At 46.5% G+C, this 22,708-nt stretch overlaps 1 protein-coding gene and 1 long non-coding RNA gene across 3 annotated transcripts; one reads left to right on the top strand and one right to left on the bottom strand.

Moving 5' to 3' along the window:
* Positions 1–257: 257 nt before the first annotated feature.
* LOC114783800 (uncharacterized) lies at positions 258–4,604 on the bottom strand. Its single transcript, XR_003748557.1, has 3 exons — positions 4,517–4,604; positions 3,012–3,099; positions 258–591 (listed from the first exon to the last, which is right to left on the bottom strand). It is a non-coding gene; the product is annotated as an uncharacterized LOC114783800 (long non-coding RNA).
* Positions 4,605–4,824: 220 nt separating this feature from the next.
* On the top strand, positions 4,825–22,515 carry LOC114783792 (period circadian protein homolog 3-like). 2 transcript variants are annotated; one of them, XM_028969294.1, is made up of 23 exons: positions 4,825–5,067; positions 6,960–7,418; positions 8,369–8,434; positions 10,799–10,956; positions 11,478–11,596; positions 12,120–12,321; positions 12,677–12,728; positions 13,091–13,233; positions 13,737–13,815; positions 13,941–14,047; positions 14,718–14,874; positions 14,962–15,070; positions 16,399–16,527; positions 16,641–16,749; positions 17,107–17,242; positions 17,329–17,465; positions 17,538–17,717; positions 18,861–19,118; positions 19,204–19,892; positions 19,970–20,162; positions 20,856–21,039; positions 21,284–21,434; positions 21,647–22,515. In XM_028969294.1, exons 2-23 carry the CDS (start codon positions 7,000–7,002, stop codon positions 21,779–21,781), a joined length of 3,912 nt encoding a protein of 1,303 aa, XP_028825127.1. In that variant the 5' UTR covers positions 4,825–5,067; positions 6,960–6,999; the 3' UTR covers positions 21,782–22,515. The 2 variants fall into 2 exon arrangements, with proteins under 2 accessions (XP_028825127.1, XP_028825126.1); XM_028969293.1 differs by having other exon boundaries at positions 17,535–17,717.
* The last annotated feature ends 193 nt before the right edge of the window (positions 22,516–22,708 follow it).

Raw genomic sequence — 22,708 nt, 5'->3', positions numbered from 1 at the left:
ATTCAGAATACTCACATTGAGTAACTTAATGGAATACGTTACAAACTACATTTTGGGGCATGTATCCTGTAATCTGTAGTGGAATACATTTTAAAAGTAACCTTCCCAACACTGTCTGTGCTAAAAAATGAAGTGTCGTTTATTACAAAGCTGTGCATGCATCTCTGTGTAGATGTATGTTTCATACATTTTATAATAAAATATGTCAAGGTAATTTGAACATTTGCATATAAAGTACACATGGAACGGAGGATATGGAAAATGCACATTCTGTGATTTTACACATTCGCGTTTATTATCTAATTTGTGGACGTGTCCGTATCTCAAGATATGCAAAATCACCGATATATTCTGCTGACACACTCTCTTTTAGAATATCAACATTGATATTTTGGCTGGAGGGGGGAGAGGGATGGATAGTGTGTGTGCCATCTGGTGGAAAAAGCAGACATAAATTGTAGTATGCAGGGTAAAAGAGACGCCATCAGTCTCAAACTGGGAGGCTCCAGCCTGAAGATCCCCTGCCCGGTCCTCCAGGTCCGAAAGCTTCTGGTCTCGTTCCAGGACCTTGCCCACATTCACGCGCACCACCTGTGGACAGATGAGGTCGAGCAGGTCAGTGTGTCTCCCCCGTTCCACTCGTGTAGTTGCCTACAGAGAGAACGGACCTTCACATTCTGTGGGTTTTAGAAGAATTGAACCCTCTTGTGGTGCTCGTCCGGGGGCGTCATTTCCAGAACTTTTTGAGGACTGGTGACTGGAAATAGGCATGTGTTTTTTACGGAGGACTGTACATGAACAAGCCGGGGTGATCCAGTCCTGACCAGAGGAGGCGAATGGACTAAACCATGTCCTGGGATGGACTCAAGCAGTCGCGACAACCTTCAATAACTTATTATATTGACCAGCGGTGATGAAAGGCACGTGACTCAGAAGGCCTCTTCATGACATGAGTTCCGTGTTTGTCATATACAGAGAAATCTGCTCTCCAAGACCTACACACGACAGGCAATTCTGATGGTGTAATTTACACCATAATTCAGTTTTGTATATGTTGCTATTCAGCGTCTGGAAGGACTATATCATTAAGCAGAAGAAGTCCACGGAATCTGTAAGGTCTAGGACAATTCTCCAACCTGCAGCTGTTCTGGGATCAGTGCTTTTAGCAGCTGATCTGTCGGACGTTCTAGTATAAACGGGGAATCCTTCCTAATTATGTAACAAAAGGTGGAACCCAACACCACAGCTCACCCTGCTGTGAGACGGACGCAGTGGGAGGGGCCACATGCGGAGCCCATGCTTGACTTACATAACCATGGAGACGGGCATTATATAACAGGGCCCAGCCAATGAGCTGCTCACAACAGCTGCTGATGAGGAGGAGGACAAGGTCCTTCAGTCCAACAGAGAGATGCAGGCAACTACAGCACAGCACACTGTGACACGACTAAATGTGTCCTCTGTATTTAACCATCACCCTTGGTGACGGGAGCAGTGTGTGGGGACGGGACCTTCATCAAGGGGACCTCAGTGGCACCCTGGCGGTTCAGGATTCGAACCGGCAACCTTAGATTACGGAGCTGCTTCCTTAACCGCTAGGTCACCACTGGCCCCAGAAAGCGAGGTGACGTACAGTCAAATATTCGGTCGTGTCAAGCAGGAAATTAAAAATCAAAAACGTGGAATCATGTAGAGAAAATAATTTGGGCTCGAACTCTGTTTTTGTATCGTTGAAAGTGTTGAAAGTGTATGATAATTATCGTATTTGTATAACAATTTGTCTATACGCTGTACAACTTGCAAAACCCCCATAAAATATACAATTTACTTTCCCTTCATTTTTAAGTTACTTCATTAGCACGACGGGGTACAGATCTCTCTTCATCCGGCTGTGCAGACATACTTGGCCTGTTAATGCAGTCGTCTCGCACCTTTACAGCCAAATCAATACACGACGTAACACATTATTTATTATCATGGCCCAGCGACATGAAGCACATATAACACAATCTACACATCCCATAATGCAGTGCTTCACTTGCCTTGCCAAGTGCAATCCAGAACGCGTTCTGTAGGTAAAAGTTGCACTATACATCATAACATGCACAGTCTATGGTAATATGTGTTGCTGGAGTAGATTTTCTGAGCAACGTCAGAATGCAAATTGTGTACGATCATTTCTCGCAAAATACGCCTATTTTAAGCTGCTGGCGCCATACATGAGTTCCCGATATACCATCTCTGTGATCAGCTTCAGGCATTTTTCACGATTGTGTGTGTATTTACATTCCATTTTAAAAGTAGACACACGGCTGCTGAGGTGCTGGAATATTGAAGCAGCGAAATGGCTGAAAACGATGAAAAAAAGGATGAAAATGGACGCTGCTGTGGTGAAACAGGCGCAAGTCTCTGCCGATTACGGTTTGAGGTTTTTGTTTTTTTTTAAATGACTCTTGACGTAACATTTGAATAACATGGCGAGCTTTCACCAAACCTGGAGGAAGAAACGCTTGGTAAAATAAGAGCTTTTTAATGTACAAGCTGGTAGGCGGAGTCAACAGTACAACACGCCCACCTACACTAAACTGTGTTTAACCTGCATGCAACACACATGTCAACATGCAACATTCAAATATTCACACCCGACCCGCTCATTTCCATTTGCTCTCGGGCTAGCGCTTGTAGTGCGCAAAGCATGCTGGTCCGGCCAGGTTAACTGGCCTCTGCCGCCACCATAATGTCGGGCTGTAAACTGGTTCGGGCTTTTAAAAAGCTGTGATTGACGGGCTCTGGCCTTGTCAGGTTCCAAAATGGGACAAATAATCAAATCATTCAATACAGGAAAGCATATCATAAATCCATTTTTCGGCCATATCGGCCAACTCACGTCACTGACCTCAATACTGGATCAGAAAACTGGGCCAGTCTCCCCAAAAAATACCGTAGATGAGTGGAACGCCACAGACTAGGTGCTGTGTGATGAAGGACCCTGAACGACCGGTGATGCTCACCTCATCCACCTGAGCTTGTGTTTGTTGGAGTCTGCGGTTGCTCCCGGCGATGGCTGAGGAGCCTTGTTCTTCTGGAGCTGGAGCAGACCTGAGGTCAGCAGAGAAAACCACTTCATAAGAAACGATGATTTAAACAGCACATGGCAGAATGAAAAGATGAAAAAGACTTCATTAAACGGGGTGTCGGCGTATATAAACTTTTACTGACACCACTGCTGCCATCTAGTGGCCTGGTCAAGAGCTACACATATACAACGTGATGTAAGTCTGGAAAATGGTAGACAATTGAACAGCACAAACTGGAGAAGATCCAAAAGTTTTTCTTAGCGCAACAGCCTTCACTCGCATTCAGACTTTTTAATATTCTACTTTTATCTATTTAGCTATTTTACTTTCACATTAAGCAAATGCATAGCATGTCTGAAAATGTCTGACTGGTACAGTCCCCAGCGTGACTCCAGGAAAGGAGTGGACAGAGATGTTGGTGAATGTTGTGGCCCAGCCTATATCTTTATTCACATTTACAGCATTTAGAAGATGCAGTTGTTGTAGAAACCAACTGCTGCTGTTTAACAGAGACGTAAAGCCCTGTTTAAAGGTCCCCTGACATGGAAATATGACTTTCTGAGTTGATTTAAAATTAATACGAGTTCCCAGAATCTGTCTACGGTCCTGCAGTGGCTAGAAATGGCGATAGGTGTAAAGACTGTTTGGTCGTTCTGCTTCACCATTCAGAGAGCGGCAGCTGGGGCAGTGGTGGCCTAGCGGCTAAGGAAGTGGCCCTGTAATCAGAAGGTTGCCGGTTCGAATCCTAATCCACCAAGGTGCCACTGAGCAAAGCACCGTCCCCACACACTGCCTGTCATGGCCGCCCACTGCTCACTCAGGGTGATGGTTAAATGCAGAGGAAAAATTTCACTGTGTGCACCGTGTGGTGTGCTGCTGTGTATCACAAGTGACAATCACTTCACTATAGCTCAGACAATCGTATCTGGAATTTGTCCCCTTGTGACGTCATAAGGAGAAAGGTTACCTCCCATTTGTCATGTTTTTCCTCACAAAGAATACCCACCCCTCCCCTAAAAATCTCCACCGACCTTCATGAAGCATCGCAGTCGCTCGGTGATTGGATGTAAAATTGAACACGTCACGCGAGACTCTGAAGAACCAGCGGGTTCATTTTATTTTTTCTGGAAGAACGCAACACGACTTCCTGTCCTCGCCAATCATTGTGGTTGGTGGATGGTGTTGACGACGTCATTTTCGCCAACACCCGCTCAACTTCTATAGGCCGCTCTCCTCCTCGTCCCGCCTCTCTCCTCCTCATTAGCATTTAAAGCTACAGACGCCCGAAAAAAAATACATGTCCTGTCAGGGGACCTTTAAAATGCAACCTTGCACTAAAAAGTACAGCAGGGGGGAGAAAGTGAAGTATTCACTTTTACGTTAGTATTCTAGGGATGTGCCCGTAATAGATTTTTGTTAACAAGAGTATAAAGATTTACCTCCTGAGGCCGTCTTAGCCCCTTTCACCCCATGAACTAGTTTTTTTTTAATCTCCAGCCACACGCCACCCCGCACCGGGCACTTCCGTTCATGCGGAGTGGAGGTGAGCAGCCAATCAGGGAGCGGGAAACCCGACAGGCCCCGCCCAGGTGTCGGGCGGCCGTGTTTTCCTGCGTTGTGTAACATGGAGTTACACGTGAGGCGCCCGGCCGCCGGTGACGGCCACGCGGCCACGCCCACAGCCGCGCCTCCGCCAATCAAGCGGGGCGCTGCTACACACATCGAACGAATGGGCGCATCGTGGGCGGGGCTCTGGGATCCCAACTCACGTTGCTGTAATGTGTAGAGCTCATGGTCGAGGCGTAGACGAGTGTCCGGTAAATTAAAAAAAAAGACGAAACTATGAATTTCTGCTCGGCGCGCTGTCGTAGATCGCGATGGAGGGAACACTGAGGCGTTCGGGAGTCTGTTGAAAATCGTGGAGAAGCGGCCACTGGAGTCATTTGTTCGCGACACCTTCCTTCCTCGGAGCTCATAAAGCGTCTGGGAGGTAAGACACGTTTCGTCGGTCTACGGGTTGGTAGTAGCCTAGTGGGTAACACACTCGCCTATGAACCAGAAGACCCGGGTTCAAATCCTGATTACTACCATTGTGTCCCTGAGCAAGACACTTAACACTTAACCCTAAATTGCTCCGGGGGGGGACTGTCCCCTGTAACTACTGATTGTAAGTCGCTCTGGATAAGGGCGTCTGGTAAATGCCGTAAATGTAAATGTCTTCATCTCGGCTTGTTGGTTTTAGCGGGAGCTGAAGGGCCGAGCCGATGCTAACAGGTTAGCCGCCGGTGGAGGCTTTCTTCTTGTCCACCCCCACTCAGTTCAGCTTAATCGGCGAACGTGATGATGGATATTTAAACCAGGTCCGTTTTAATGAAATCGCCGATCACGTGGCCTTGTGGGAGTCACAGAGTCCCCCACGTCCAGTCTAGGTCTTTCACCCGAAACGTGAGAAGGTTCCCTCCAAACTCTCTCCCTTTTCCCGTACGGTTTATCAGCGAAACTCTGCAACAGGATGTCTGCCGAAGTGTCTACAGAATGTCCCCTGCCCTTTCATTTAGGATCAGTCAAAAACTTCTTCATGCACCTTTCATGTCCAGTCACAGGCACCCACGCATCATCTGGATCTTTTTATGGAAGCCTAGTAACCCAGTAAAACCTAGTAAAAACGTTTGTCGTGGTTCCAGTCTTTATAGCGCCCCTGGTGGTCAGCTGTCCAGCTTCTAAATGATCCCATCATCATTTATGATGAAATGTTGTCACGTCCTCATCTAACACACGGCACAAGAGTGCATTTATGTACAGTGAAGCTGTACACAAGCGACCACGGAGACATTCACTATGCAGTTAAACAGACAACCACACGGTCGAGGTCTCTAGCAGGCCTTCTGAACCCAGTCACCTTAAAACATCTCCAGCATCCAATCAGCCAGCGGTGGGCGGGGCCGTAGTGCATGAAGCTCCTCCCACCACAGCGACCTACAACTGTAGTGAATTTGCGAGGGAACCAGTTCTAAATCCATACTTTATCTCATGCGTCACCAAAGTTATTGTCTTTCAGCCTAGAGACAATGTTCACCGAAGACCCGATGTCTGTCAGGAGACGACTTCGATCACTCTGGCATGTACACACTGTGTTCTGGTATCGTGTCGGCAGCATTCGGAGTCCGGCGGCTCGGTCTCGCTTCAGTAGGGATGCGCGGTTGCTTCATGCCGTTTTTAAAGATTTATATTTTTAGAACAAATTGTTGTGAAAGGGCCTGCCAACTTTTTCCTACGAGATTTTATGTTTTCGTTGAGAAATGAACAAAAACAAACAAGTTCATAAAGGGGAGGAGCCTGTGGCCGTGATTGACAGCTGTCACACACCTACATTTCCCTGGTAACATGAAAGGAGACTTCAGCTGACTTGACATGCAGTCTTTAGCCAGTTAATTAGCCGGTTGTATCAGCATAATTCATTCAGCTCGGAATGATTGTCTTGTATTTGCGGTGCTGCCGTAATCAGGGAACTGGTGAATTGAATTGAATTGAATTGCATGCTTATTGTTTAGTGCTTGTTTTATTCTTATTTCAGTTTACACTCATTAATAAATAATAATAAATAATAACTAAATAAATAGGGTGGTAGTGGTCTAGTGGGTAACACACAGAAGACCCAGGTTCAAACACCCCTTACTACCATGGTGTCCCTGAGCAAGACACTTAACCCTGAGTGTCTCCAGGGGTGGACTGTCCCTGAAACTACTGACTGTAAAGCGCTCTGGATTGGGGCGTCTGGTAAATACTGTAAATGTAAACTAAATGTATGTCTGCCTCTCTGCAGTTGTAGCATAAGCAATTTTGTTCAGGATTAATAAAGTTTTTCTGCTTGTGATTCTGAAGCCCCAGTGTACCCGAGCAGCTGAGATGGGTCCATCCGTACATGACTACTGTTAAGCAGGAGCACAAACCCATCAGAAGACAGCAAGGCGGTGCAGTTAGGACCAGGGCGGAGATGAGTGGAGGACAGGATGGTTGCCTGGATACCGAGGGGGAGCACGGCCAGGATCCAGACACCGCGGTCCGACAGGAGGTGAGAGCAGCAGCTGAGCCGGAGCATCCGAGCAGCGGCGCCAGCGGGATGGGATCAGGGGAGGATGAGGAGGGGGAGGAACGGCCCAGGCGCCAACAGGATGGCTCATCGGCGGATGATGTGGAGATGAACAGCAGCCATGACTCCAGCAGCGGAAATGAAGCCAGTGGGGGAGGGACGAGAAGGAAAGGAGGCGGAGCATCTTCAAACAGCCACACCTCCTCAGCCAGTCAAAGTCCAAGCAGCATCACAGCACCAAACAGCCAAAGGTGGGCACCCAGCTTTCGTTATCATTGTTAAATCATAGAGGTGTGAACCTGAAAAGCGATGGCGAAGAGGCGGTCCGTGCCAATTCTGGACCACTTGCCTGATTGGTTCCATGCCAAACCATTTTTTTATGAATCAGAAGAATAACTCTTTTGTAAGATCATAACTCGTATTTATTTGGTACGTTTTTTAAGTAGAGGTCACTTTTAGTTTACTGCACATATTATTTACATGTAAATGGTTTCCAAAAGGAAAAAGTAAATGCCCAAGCACGTTGTTGAACGGTGATTAAATGTGATTCGTCATATTGCAGGTTATTTTTTCCCCACCCACTCCATAATCACAGTTTTTAGGAGAATGAATGTGTTTAATGGGAAAGATGGAATTCAGAAGAAATAAAATGGAATTTAGGAAAAAATAAAACTGATTTCATACGGCCCCGCACTGGTGTCACGTAATCGATTTTCATTACGATTATCAGTGCCTCGATTATCGATTCGTCGCGATGCATCCCATACACTTTCTACGAGTTCAGGTCTCGCTCACCCGCGGAAAATCTGTCTCCGTTCAGTCCACGGAAAAAAAACAGCAATTGGTGCTCAACGCTTTTCTCTATTCCCACGTTTTGAAGGGGCAGACCGAACACTAGCCCGCATTGACTCTATTGGTCGAGCAGAAATACGTCACGGCGTGCAGCGTGACCTTCAACCAATTCCAACTGTGGCGCGCACACTAGTTCTTAACCAGAAAATCACGTCAATATGACACCATCGATTACGTGCTGCGTCGATGCAAAATCGTCCACGTCTGCTTCGCGATGCATCGATTATAAGATTAATTCGTATAATCAGATTCTTATAATTAGATTAGGAAATCTGTCTAATTAAAGTTAAAATCACACGTGGTAATTTAATCGAATGCGTTAATAAATTCACGTTTTCTCCATTTGCAGCTCCAAGTCAGCCGGAGCCCCAAGTTCCAGCAGCCTGCACAGCAGCTCCCGTCATACAGAGAGCAGGTGACTTCACAGCGTACATGTTGGACAGGACTGTAACATATTGAACAAAGTGACATAAAGGGACGTAAAGTGCATGTGTGAGACACTGGGCTACATAAAGTGCAAACAACAGTGAGACAGGCTGAATGAATAATAAATGTGCAAAGTAAAATAGTGCAAATATTACTGAAAATACATGACTGTTGTAAGTACTCTTGTAAGATGCGGTACACGCACAGTCACAAAGAAGGTTCTAGAAGCACTTCCTGTACTTTAACCTAGGAAAGTCATGGTATTTGAGAAGAGAATTTGGGGAATTGGAAATAAAAATATAAAGTTTGGGAAAAGTCAACCATATTTATTTCTTATTTAGCCCAAAATCACATACAGTATGTCTCAATGGGCTTTGACAGGCCCTACAGTTGAGCCCCCCCCCCCCCCCCCCCCCCCCCCCCCCCCCCCCCCCCCCCCCCCCCCCACACACTTGACCCTTCTGCACACAAGGAAAAACTCCACACAAAAAAAAACTCTAGGAGAGAGAAAAAAGAAAGGAAGAAATGTTGGGAAGGAGTGATACAGAGAGGGACCCCCTTCCAGGGTAGAGTGAGCCTGCAAGTGGTGTCAGTGCAGGGTTGGGGATGATTTGTCCAAGAACAGAAAAGTCCTACAGTTGTAGTGGTGGAAAAGTCCAAAGTAAAGAGCATCTGTCCATGTTTGGAGGTACTGGACCGTCCAGAGTAGGATTTAATCCAGTGTCATGGTGTACATTGCAAGTCCATTATAATGATACTGGTCCATTTGAAGATCCCAGAAGCTTTAGTTGTTCCGGTGGTGGTGGCTGTGATGTCATGCTGAGTTGTCTCGTCAGCAGCAGCTTATTGCCAGGGACCTGGATCCCTCTGCTGGTTTCTTTATTGGACTCTGGACGCTTGATTCAGCTCTATCACACAAGGATCTGCTGTGACCTTCTGTACTTTGGGTACCAGTAGTGACCCCGCTCCCTTCGAACGCAGGGGGCATTGCAGATCGTAAATTACTAAGCGTTCACTCAGGTACTGTGGGGCGAGACCATTTAAGAGCTTTATACGTCAAAAGTAGGATTTACTAAATCCTTCATTTGATGGGTAGCCAGTGCAGTGATTGTAAGACTGGGGTGATGTGGTCAAATTTCTTAGTTCTAGTTAGAACTCTGGCTGCAGCATTCTGTACTAGCTGGAGTTTACTCATGCACCTACTAGAGCATCCAGACAGTAATGCGTTGCAGTAATCTAACCTTGATGTAATAAATGCATGGACCAACTTTTCTGCATCGTGCTATCATATTTCTTATCTAGAAATCACCTAGATCCTTTACTTCTGTACTTGGTGAGAAAGAACAGCTATCCAGAGTTATGATGAAGTCAGCCAGCTTACGTCTGGCTGCATGAGTACGAGAACGTCTGTCTTGTCAGGGTTTAACAGAAGAAAGTTGGTGAGCATCTACTGTCTAGTGTCCTTCAGACAATTCTCTGTTCTCGTCTGGCATTGCTGATGTACAACTGTGTGTCGTTGGTATATCAGTGAAAATGAATACCATGTTTACGAATGATGTGACCTACAAGTAACATATAAGGAACCTTGTGGAACACCAAACTCCAGTTTGACGATTAATAAATTATGTTAACGGGCATAAATGACTCGTTCTGGCCGAGCTGTCTGGATATGCAAATTTAAATCATGTAGCTAGCTTTCACCAAACTGGGAAGATTCTGGTTGGAATAAGAGCTTTTTATTTTTAACAGGGTAGGCGGAGTCAGCATTTTGAACGTAGCTGCTCTTATTCTCCAGCACCGTGCAACAGAGACGGCACCTAACCGCCTATTAAAACTGTGTTAAATGTCCATGTAACACACATCACAACATTCGACTATTTACGCAGGCCGCTCATTTCCCGCACGTGATATGTGTCCTCTGTATTTAACCATTTGAACCCTCATTTGCTGAATTTTAACCGCACTGCTTCAGTGATGCACACAATTCCCTGCTTCCTTGCTAATTTTGTGCGCTAGATCTACTGCTTCAGAGGGAAAAGCTGCCCGACGTCCTCATCCAGAGCGACTTACAGTCAGTAGTTGCAGGGACAGTCCCCCCCTGGAGACACTCAGGGTTAAGTGCCTTGCTCAGGGACACGATGGTAGTAAGTGGGGTTGAACCTGGGTCTTCTGGTTCACAGGCGAGTGTGTTACCCGCTTGGCCACTACTGCCCTCTTCATACCGCACCCATAGCCCATACGTTTGGTGTCAGTCGAACAACTGTTTTAATTGGCGGTTTTGCTTGTTTGACCTCTAGCTGTTCCATATTTCTGAATTCCTTTTCTTTGCTACTCTTCTGTCACGTGTGTCCAGTGAGCCAACAGACTCTTGGCGTGATCAGACTCACCGGGAGATGATGCAGACGGTGCAGGAGATGAAGAAGAGGCTCCCGTCCGAGAAGAGGAGCCGTAGTAAAGCCAGCACCGTCGCCGCCCTCAACTACGCCCTCAACTGCGTCAAACAAGTACAGGGTAAGAGCTGCTTTTACACTTGTGGTCGGAAGTGAGGATTCAAAATACACAGCAAAGCGTGTGTTTCCGTACGAATTGATTCATTTTTCAGACTGCGCAATTAAAAGTATGTAATCTGGGCTACAAACCACGAAAAATCTGCAGGAACCCATTTGAACCCATATTTCTGTAATTATTTTATAGTGAAATACGGATCAATGCACATATTTTGTCCTGTATCTGTTACAATAGAGTGCAGGTATCCGTTGGCGAGCTAATGGCATCGTCATTATAACAAATACACACAACACACAAACCATCACATCGGGGCCTGATTCAGATTGTCCTATTTGAGACAGAAAACAGACACAAGCTGTCAGACCTGGAATGACTATTATGCATCACTACCCAGTCAGCATTGCGCCTGGTGCCAGAACCATTGAATCAGGGTGTTGGGTCACGGTCAAGCTGATCCAGTCCCTACAGGACTGCCTGCTGCTCTGAGCTTAGGCCTCATTGTTGCCTCTTTGCTGCCCCTGCAGCAAACAGCGAGTACTACAAGCTACTGATGTGCAACGGGGTAGAGGAGCGAAGCGACGCCACCGTCTGCACCCTGGAGGAACTGGAGGGCATTACATCGGAACACACCCTCAAAAACACGGTAGAAACTCGCCGAGCTGATTTAGAAAGACCAGCCACCGTTTACTGCTCGGCATCTTTATTAGCTCCTCCGGAAACACTGTAAAACTGTCAGTTTGTAGAAGTCCACTTACTCAAGTGGACTTCCGGCACCCCCAGCAGGTGGCAGCCTGTTATTTATTATTCATTTCTGAGCTTCTTTCTTATTTTTCCTATTTTATTCTCTTTACCTTGTAGTTTTAATATCCAGTTACTTGAATCCGACACCATGCACTACCGCTTTGTGCAGGTTTTGACCATTTTTGTCCGGCATTTTTTACTCTGCAATACTTGACTACTGCAATATCCCACTTGTGGGACTAATAAGGGTTGATCTTATCTTATCTTAATTTGAATTGAACTGTGAGTAGATATTCTACTGTGAGCAATATTCTAATCACCTCAAACGGTCCTGAACTCTAAACACACACTAACACAGTTTTGAGTTGCTTGAAATGGGGTCTGAGTTTGCAGGGTCTCTCTGTTCCGTTCTTTTTTTCCGGCAGGACACCTTTGTGGTGGTATTCTCTCTTGCCACCGGACGTGTGGTGTATGCGTCAGAACAGGCCCACAGCATCCTAAATTGCAAGCGCAAGTTTCTTGACTCGGCCCGGTTCGTGGAGATGCTTTTCCACCAAGACGTCAACGTCTTCTACTCCTATACTGCCCAACCACACCTCCCACCCTGGAACGTGGGCACCGACCACGGTGAGATGGCATTCGCAAACAGCGTCGCAGAAACGTAGAAATCTAGGAGTGAGGTGAAGCGAGGTGCAAGTTAATCAGAACGCCATTGTCTTCCTCCAGCGAATCAATTGGTCTGATTGTTCATAATAATTGAATTGGGAAAAAGTTGCCCTTCGTGACGTAACCCTCCCCATTTACCCGGATACACACTGTCACCTGCGTCCCCAGCGGCGGGGTTGCAAGTTAGACATAAAGTAATGACATTTAATGAAAGCACAGGACCACTCCGTGTTCCGGGGGTTTTATTTCTGTGACTGATCAATTTTCAGCTGTTCAGTAAAACCGTTTTAAATGTACTTACCTGTTTATTTTGCAGCTACAGTCCTGTTTGAATGCGCCCAGGTCAAATCCTTCTTCTGCAGAATCAGGTTATTCACGTCTTTCTCCTCCACTGTTGATTCCATATTAATCAATAGGTGATATCAAGCCAAGGACAGCATTTCATATGTATGAGTATCAGCTGCAGTGTTCCACGTGTTCCAACCCAGAGTAACCTGCTCTACAGTTTTCTGTATATTTTTTAGTGCACTGAAGCAAAAATACAGTCCAAGCAGTTTAAATAGTGTTGTGTATATTTAATGTTACAGATCTGCTTTTCCCTTCGGTTATTTGTCATGTTCAGATAATATGAATTATATTTACACCAAAATTAAACCTCCGAAGTTAACAGGAATTTACAGAAAATGTTTTTCTGCATTTTATTACATTTTTTTTCTGCGTGTGGTTACAGGGGTGGTAAAGATCGTGAAGGGGAGATGAGATACAACCCATTCCGGATCACGCCATACCTGCTGAAGGTGCAGGGAGCGGCCGGGGATGAGGAGCAGCCATGTTGCCTGGCGCTGGCTGAGCGCATCATCTCAGGATATGAGGGTACGAAGTCGCATGGCTCCCCTGTGCTGATGGTTTAGATGTAAACTCCAGTGACCTGTCAACTGTACGTCAGTTTTAGTGTGGAGTGTCTAATAACTGATGTTTAGTGCACTGCAGCTCTCTGTTGCCAAATTATGAGACATGAAATTAAATTAAATTAAATTGTGTCCCTGGTGGCTCTACATGTTTTTTTATCTTACAGTTACTGATCTGGGTGGTTGGGTGGCAGCAACCCAACCTGGTCAGATCCCACTGTCTGCTTGAGACAGTTCTAATGTAGAGGCCATGTAATTAAGTGCATGCAGATCAGCAGAGCCATATGAAGCAAATAAAATATGGGACCACCAGAACTTCAGACATTTCTCAGCGTGATTAGACGCCTCCACACAAAGTCAGCCCAAACAGAAGAGAACGATGGCCGCCGTGCCTTGTAAAAGTGCTAAGACAGGCTTTCAGTTGTGCTATAACCGCATTTCCCCCCCCCTTGTTTCTTTCCAATCCAGCCCCTCGTATTCCAATGGACAAGCGCATCTTTACCACTACACATTCCCCAGGCTGTGTCTTTTTGGAGGTGGATGACCGGTCAGCAAATTCTCTTCACCCTTTTGTATTTCAGGCTAAATGATTCGTTAAGGCCATAAATGGCTCTTCTGATGCGGACGCACACTGTGTAAATATGTGTGTGTGTGTGTGTTGCATGTTTGTAGCGCTGTGCCTTTGCTGGGATACCTCCCTCAGGACCTAATTGGAACATCTTTGTTGACCTGTCTGCACCCAGAGGATCGAACGAACATGCTGGCCATGCACCGCAAGAGTACGTTTGACCCTACATTCATCAGTCTCACCTCACATAAGAGTAGCGTTTTCTTGACGCGATTAAGATGAGACGTCAATTCTGGTCGTGGGACAACATAACTAACCAAAATCTGACGAATAAAAAACAGACTCAACATTGTTTACAAAATAAAAACTAGACTAAAATGTCTTCATTTTCGTTGGCAAAATCGAGTTATTATATCGCTGTTTCTGTTTCCTTTATCTCCCTTTCCGTTCAAACAGGAGAATTCGATTTCATTACTTAGATGGTTTAGCAGATGACTGGGATGACCAACCGATCTTTGGACACACTTTCTTTATATTGAAGTGGAAAGACAGGATGTGTGTCGAGAAACATAGAAAAAATCTGAGCGTCTTCCGTGTCTGGAATGGATGTCTGTCCTACCAGGTTAACAGAGTTAAATATAATTGCATTGCTTAAAAGTCTAGGGGCTGTTTTTGTTTTTTATTCTCTCCCCATGTCATTCCATTTTCTTAGTTTTTTTCATATCCCCCATCTTCCTAGCCCCCATATGTCATGTTTGTGTGTATGTACGGTCGGGTTGATGGCCAGGTTTTCACTGGTACTTGTGACGTGTTGTATTGCAACTGCAATAGAGTTCTCATCACAATCATCATCATCACATCTTTCCCTCTTTTATTCTCAGTTCTGAAGTATGCGGGACAACCTCCATTTGAGCACTCGCCCATCCGCTTTCATTGCCAGAATGGAGACTATGTGACCTTGGACACCAGCTGGTCCAGCTTCATCAACCCATGGAGTCGCAAAGTGGCATTCATCATCGGGAGGCATAAAGTCCGCACGTACGAGCACATGCCTTCATAATTTCAGATCTCTTCCTTCTCAAGGCATATGTACTGCTGGCCTGGTTGACACTCTGTCTCACACAGTGGACCCCTGAATGAGGACGTGTTCTCTGCACGGAGCAAAGAAGATGTGCCGGTCATGTATGAGGAAATCAGGGAGCTTCAGGCTATGATCTACAAGCTCTTCCTGCAGGTGAGTCCCCGGGACGCACGTGGACCCAGGTGGTCTGTAAAAACCCATCTACATTTCATCTGTGCAGCCACTGACCTAAAGCGAGACCGTAGAGTATAACACTGAAACTTGTTTAAGTGGTGTTGTGCCATGCGTGAAGACCTGCTGCTGCTGCAGCTCATTTCTGGGTTGTTACCCAGGTCCTACCTGAACTGGCCAGGGATTAACCCATGTTTCCAACCCTGGTCATAGGAGTGGAAGAGGTATACGTTTTAAAAAATGACATCCGATGTTAGTGCTTCACGATTAATCTAATCGCAATCGTAATTGCGATGTCAGTCTGTGCGATTACATGAACGCAAAAAGCTGCAATTTAAATGTGACGTTTTTGGTCACATGACTTGGTTCAATGGAGACCTCAGATTCGTGACTCACATAGACATATGAGTACACGTACGTCAACGTCGCCGCCATATTGTGACAGGCTCTGCTGTGGCGTGAAGCATATACATGTCTATGGAGAGAAGTGTATAAAAATGCCTGTACGCTCCAAACCAGATCCCGGGGGATTACATTTCATAGGTAAGGCTGGACAATTGTTTTGAATATATTTGGCCATTATAAAATCCCGTTTTATAAGTCTTAACCTTAGCTAAGCTAGGCTAAGCTAGCGAAGCTATGCATTCCTGTGTTCAAGTCAGCCTCCAAACAACGTTTTGGCTAAACGTAGGTATTAACTATTTAGACTGTTCTTAGCTGTTTAGTTAACTTTTCTCAAACTTTGAATGTTTCCTAAAGAAATTCACCTCAGTTTACAAATCTTAACCTTAGCTAAGCTAGCGAAGCTATGCATCCCTGTGTTCAAGTCAGCCTCTAAACAACGTTTTGGTTACGTAAGAACTATAATACGGGATTTTATAATGGCCAAATATAATCAAAACAGTTGTTTAGCCTTACCAGGGTTTGTTGTTCGACAGTAATGTAAAGAGTTTTTCGTAATTATTTAATTTAGTAGAATATTGTATTTTGAAAGCACTGGGCATTTCAAGTTGTTATAAGTAGTTTGTATGTTTCACTTTGAAATTAAACATTTCACCATTAGTAATTTGCGACTTTTCATTGATATACAAGCAAGTGCCCTTTATCATATCGCATATCGCAATATTGATCTCAATAATTGCAATATGTCTTTTTCCCCAAATCGTGCAGCCCTATCCGATGTTCTGATTTCTTTTGTCCATCCTACCTGTTATGTTGACCTCTGTCTGCTGGAGATCAGGGGCTCGAGGGAAGGTGTCACGTGGCTTGGCTGAATTCCGATCCTAATGAAATTGCTGGTCTCTCTGCAGCCCGTACATAACACCGGCTCCAGTGGCTACGGCAGCCTGGGTAGCAATGGCTCCCATGAGCACTACATCAGCGTGGCGTCCTCAAGTGACAGCAACGGCAACTTGTGGGAGGACTGTCATCGAGAGCCGGTGGGGCACCTGTTCCCATTGTCATTGCATCTGTGCTTTTAAATGCAGATGCATCACATATATCTATTGTATAAACGTTTTTATGAATAATGTGTGTGTGTGCGTGTGTGCAGATGACACTCCAGCAGGTCTGTGCTGATGTGACTAAAGTGAAGAGCTGGGGCCAGCAGGCCTACCTGGACTCACGCAGTAAACTCATTCCACTCAGCAAAGCCGGCTCAGGTAAATCAAGTCAACGCAACATGCAGCGGTGGTTCATTCTGGAGCTTTTTAAAGGAACTATACCGCTAGCACCCCAACACCCACAAGAAAAAAGGAGTAGGGAACCACTGCTCTAGAGCTCATGTAGGGTGGTAGTAGCCTAGCGGGTAACACACTCGCCTATGAACCAGAAGACCCAGGTTCAAATCCCACTTACTACCATCGTGTCCCTGAGCAAGACACTTAACCCTGAGTGTCTCCAGGGAGGGACTGTCCCTTTAACTACTGATTATAAGTCGCTCTGGATGTCTGCTAAATGCTGTAAATGTAAAAAAAGCTCTGTTCCACTGCGGTGTTGGTTTTTTATTCCCGACTTAGAGAGGAGAACACCCATCCCTAATGGTACCCAGAACGCTGAGGTCAGAGGTCATCTGCAGCAGTCTCTTGAGGAATCCCGCAAGCAGCCACACGTTCCCTCCTACCAGCAGATCAATTGTGTGGACAGCATTATCAGGTCTGTATCTGTTCCACACCGGATGTGGGTGTGGCCAGACTAAATGGATGACCTCAAACCAACATGTGCCTGCATATGTGTCTCAGATACCTGGAGAGCTGCACAGGGCCTGCTATGAAGAGGAAGAGTGAGTCGCTTTCCATAGCAACCTCATCCTCGTCCTCTACAACTGAGGAAGACAAGACGCCTGCTGCTCCCATGCAGAGTGTGGCCAACCCTGATGGTGAGCAACGTGACTAAACGCACAGCGCGTTCCGAATCCCTCCTGACCCCCGTCTCCCATCTGAATCAGCAGTAAGACTGGGGGGCGCCGTTACTCTGAACAGCCAGGTGTCCGCAAGCTCCGCGGTGACCGAGGTGCACACTACCGCAGCGGTGGTGGGAGCCCTGTCCGATAAGGCCATGAGCGTTGTGTCTGTCACCAGCCAGTGCAGCTACAGCAGCACCATTGTCCATGTCCCACAGCCCGAGTCTGGTGAGTGTTGCACGTCGCAGCGATTCCACAAACACTAAACCGTTTAAACTGATGCGACTATGTCAACTCATCAAACACATATGTGGATTAGTGTAGCTGGACGACTTCGTACACCTACATACACTAGAAACTAGGGGTGTTCAATTTAATCGATGATATCGCATCGATGCAGTGCAGAGCATAATCGATTAGACCGTAGTGACGTTGCGGTATAAAAATTCGCTTTAAAAAGTAGTGATCTACAGAATTACAGCGCCGCTGTTGCTGCTGCCTAAAGTGGACAGCAAACGTGACGAGGCCAGAATGGAGGGCTAGCAAAAAGTGACGAGAAATGAAACATTTTTAAATGCACCGTTGCATACCCAGCGTGTAGCATCGTAACATGTATTCATTAGAATTCGGATTAGATTTAAGTGCAGGTCAAAGTACCCGTACGCTGGTAAAAAACGGCATGGGTTGTGGTCAGAAATGTACAAGCGCCTTGAAGCTAGTTATGGACGTCTCAATCCCAAATAGCTGAATGTCACAGTTTTTTATCTGTGGCAAACATCATATTTTATAAAAGGTAAGAGCATGATCCGTATCGTAGAAGAATACAGTCTTTGCTTAAAATCGGGCCCCCGTTATAAAGAATAATAACCACAAATAGAGGGCTGGTAGTAGCCTAGTGGGTAACACACTCGCCTATGAACCAGAAGACCCGGGTTCAAATCCCACTTACTACCATTGTGTCCCTGAGCAAGACACTTAACCCTGAGTGTCTCCAGGGGGGGACTGTCCCTGTAACTACTGATTGTAAGTCGCTCTGGATAAGGGCGTCTGGTAAATGCTGTAAGTGTAAATGTAAAATGTAAATAGAAAAAAAGTGTGGCTGAGAGGCTCATCGTGGTGGTGGTGTTTTGTGAGAGTGAGATGAAAGCTGCTGAGGTTGGAGGTTAGGGTGCTACTAGCCTAGCAGGTAACACACTCGCCTATGACCCAGAAGACCCAGGTTCAAACCCCACCTACTACCATCGTGTCCCAGAGCAGTGAGTGTCTCCAGGGGGGGACTGTCCCTGTAACTACTGGTCGTAAGTCGCTCTGGATAAGGGCGTCTGGCAAATGCCGTAAATGTAAACTGTAGAACTGGTGTTGACATTTCAGAAGTAACCGCGCTGGAAGATGCTCCGATGGGCAGTGAACCGGCGGAACAGGCCCTCCCCGCTGCCCGTCCCGCCAACAGCTCTGCGGCTGCACCGGAGGAGTTTCGCATGGTGGGACTCACCAAAGAGGTCCTGTCGGCACACACACAGAAGGAGGAGCAGGAATATGTGGACCGTTTCCGGCACCGTATCCTGCAGAGTCCCTACAGCTCTTACCTACAGCAGGACAACGGGAGCATGGCGCACTCGCTCCACAGAGGTGAACTCATTAGTTTCCGCACCGTACGGCGGCACGTTACTAGTATTAGTTCTTGTGAAAACCGTCGTTCTCCCCCGTTGTTCAGGTGACTACGCCAGCGGCTGGAACCGGTCTAAATCCGGAAAGCCTAAACATAAACGGCCGAAACCGCAGGGATCCTCCGACAGCTACGCCTCACAACCAGGGAACTACCGCTCGCCGCGACGCCTGCCTCAGCCGCCTAATTCGTCCTGGCCCTCGTCTGAGACCTCCCAGCCTCAGCCGTCCAGCATGGCCTTCCCCGTGGCCCCTGTCATCATGCCGCCCTACTTCACTATGATGGGCCAAGTGATGCAAGAACAAGGGGGTGGGATGCCTGCCATGCTCCACCCGGAGCAGCAGACACCAGCAATGAGCCCCTACCTGACGCCGGTCATGGCAGTAATCCTGCCCAACTTCCCCTCGTACCCAGCAAACTGTGTCATGTTCCCGCAGGGCGTGGCTACCCCCGGCCCAGCCTCCAACGTGCCTGTGGTGCCCCCGAGTAGCTTCACTGCTTTCCCACCAAACCTCGCTGCCCAGGGTCCTGTGGCTGCTCCGGTCGTAGGCTCGCCAGCGCCGCCCTCCTGGCTAGAGGAGGATGTGGACGACGGGCAGCCCCCCGCCCTTTTTTCCAGCTCACGGTCCAGCTCGCCATTACAGCTGAACCTCCTGCAGGAGGAGCTGCCTAAACCAGCTGATCTCCAGCCCAGCGCCGGCCACCCTGAGAACCTCCACGAGCAGCGTGCCAAAGGGGTGAGTTCCAGTCCGTGGACCCTGATACCAGGCCTGCTACCGCTGTCCTGTAGTTTTTACTTGCCTCTGACCCTCAGGACGACGTTCCCTGCGACTCTGGAAATCAGGACGCTCAGTCCAGCTCCAGCGAGCTGCTGGACTTACTGCTGCACGAAGATGCTCGTTCAGGTACCGGCTCTAATGTCTCCGGCAGTGGCTCCGGAGAATCTGGGGGGTCGTTGGGCTCTGGGTCTGGATCAGGTTCCAATGGCACTACCACCAGCCACACAGGTACAGGTCCTGATGTCGGGTTGTATTAAGAATGCATCTTTTGCAATTTTTTTTAATTACGTATCAGCATCCACATGAATATAATATAATAGATTTTTTATATATATATATTATATTCATTATATTATATTCATTTATATATATATATATGTGTGTGTGTGTGTGTGTGTGTGTGTGTGTGTGTGTGTGTGTATATATGTGTGTGTGTATGTGTACAGGGTGGGCCGTTTATATGGATACACCTTAATAAAATGGGAATGGTTGGTGACGTTAACGTCCTGTTTGGGGCACATTAGTATATGTGAGGGGGCAAACTTTTCAAGATGGGTGGTGACCATAGTGGCCATTTTGGATCCAACTTTTGTTTTTTCAATAGGAAGAGGGTCATGTGACACATCAAATTTATTTTGGTTTTAATGTAACTTTATTCTTTCATGAGTTATTTACAAGTTTCTGACCACTTCAATGTCACCAACCATTCCCATTTTATTAAGGTGTATCCATATAAATGTCTCTCTCTCTCTCTTTTTTTTATATATATATATATATAAATATTCCTGACTGTCATGCACATTTCATCATGAGCATTTTGAGCAATGTCAAGATGTATTTTACGAGCATTTCCTCATTATGTTACATCCCAACTTGGACTGCCTTGCTGACGCTCTCTTCTAATCTCTACACACAAAACAGCAGGCAGCAGCAACAGCAGTAAATACTTCGCCAGCAACGACTCGTCGGACACGTCGCGAAAGGCGCGCAAAACGCAGGAGGCCGCAGAGCGCGGCGCCTTCGACAAGTGCGTGGAGGACTCCATCTGGACCATGATCCAGCACACGCCCGAGCCGGTGATGATGACCTATCAGATACACAGCAGGTACCAAAGCTCTGCACGCATGAGAGGAACTTCCCTGTCTGGAACGTCTCTCTCCACAGGGCTAGTTCTCTGCAGGGTAGTTGTGTGTGTGCACTCACTCACCTCGCCAGAGGTAGGTGGCGCTGTAAACTTTAAACTCGTAAAAGGAAGCGTCTGGTCAAGTTCCTGGACATAAAAGCAGCAGAATTGTTCTCTTGCCTCGATACACAGTGGATGTTTGGCTGACTGTCCTGACCGTCCACAGAGACCGGGTGAAGGTCCTGCAGGAAGACCGCGAGAAGCTTCGAATGATGCAGCCGCTGCAGCCATGGTTCACGCGGGAGCAGAAGGAGGAACTGGCGGATGTTCACACCTGGATGCACCACCGCTCAGTCCCTCAGGAGATAGACACACAAGTCGGTTCCTGCACTCACATTCGTCAGTAGAATAAAACATCATGCTATTTTAAACATGCACAGAATATTTAAAAATCGAGATTAAATTTTTGAGCATCTGCTCTGACAGTAGGCCGCTTAGCTGAAAAGACTGAAACAAATTAAACAAATGAATTGATTGAACATGATAAGTGATATAAAGTTTGTAATAATTCCAGTTTTTTTTTTTCCAGGGCTGCGTCAGCTGCAGTACGTCAGTAATGGAGTCAGAGACCGGACCCGCCCACCCCACTGACCCTCCCACACCCAACTGTTCCATCCCAAAAGACGACCCGCTGCCGGACCCCAGGCCAGACTCAGACACTTGAGAGACTCCAGCGAGGCAGCACCAGTGAAACCCTGGAAAGACATTTTGTTTTCGTGTTGCATTTCCTCAGACCAGGTCTCATACACATTCCTCCGGTCAGACCCCACGGTGACCGTCAGTATGGGTTGGGTGACACGTTGACACAGTGTCCCTCTCAGACCTTAACAGGACAGCCAGAATCATGTGGAGGTGAGGACTCCATTCTGCCCATTCTGACACGTATTATATTGTAGTGAATTACTGTGAATATTTCACCATCGAAACGGATCTCTCTGCTCTGATGTCTGTCCACTTCTGCACAGTCTGCACACCGAGTGTGTGTGTGTGTGTGTGTGTGTGTGTGAGAGCACATGCATTAACTTTCCAATGATAGGGACCCTGCTTGCACTGTGTATTAGTTTTATGACAGCAAATGATGAGGATCTTTTGTTGTTTTGTGATTTATTATTATTATTATTATATTCTCAAACTGTTGCATAAACAGTTAGTGTTGTAGTGAATGGCTATCCACCAACTAAACCATCAAGCAGCGTTGGTCTGAATTATGCGTTGGCGATTTAAAGCCAAAAAGTCCCATGTTTGGCACAAAGATACAACTGCTGTTTTAAACAGTTTGTCCTGAAAGTCCTAAGTATTGTACAATTTTTAGAAAAAAAATATTACAAAAGACAAAAAAAAAAAAAAAAACCCTAGCTTTGTTTTTTTAAATCACTAAATAAAGACCTTGGCTCAGCAGTGTGCGTGTCTGTTCCGTTTATTGTACCCTCTCACTGAAAACAAAAACCGCATCTGAACAAGCGGAAAGCTTTGATTCGCTGTAGGAACCCCTGGGTGTGTGAACTTGTTGAAATGCGTGTTTCCTTACCCACCAGGCCACCACTGCCCACACCATCCTGTGTCCGAATGCGAATAGATTCAAAGCGGGCGA

The sequence above is a fragment of the Denticeps clupeoides genome, unplaced genomic scaffold (genome assembly GCF_900700375.1).
Source record: "Denticeps clupeoides unplaced genomic scaffold, fDenClu1.1, whole genome shotgun sequence".
In the NCBI taxonomy this organism is placed as follows: Eukaryota; Metazoa; Chordata; class Actinopteri; order Clupeiformes; family Denticipitidae; genus Denticeps; species Denticeps clupeoides.
Note: the sequence above shows the minus strand (reverse complement) of the source record. Positions and strands in the feature narration are given on the sequence as shown.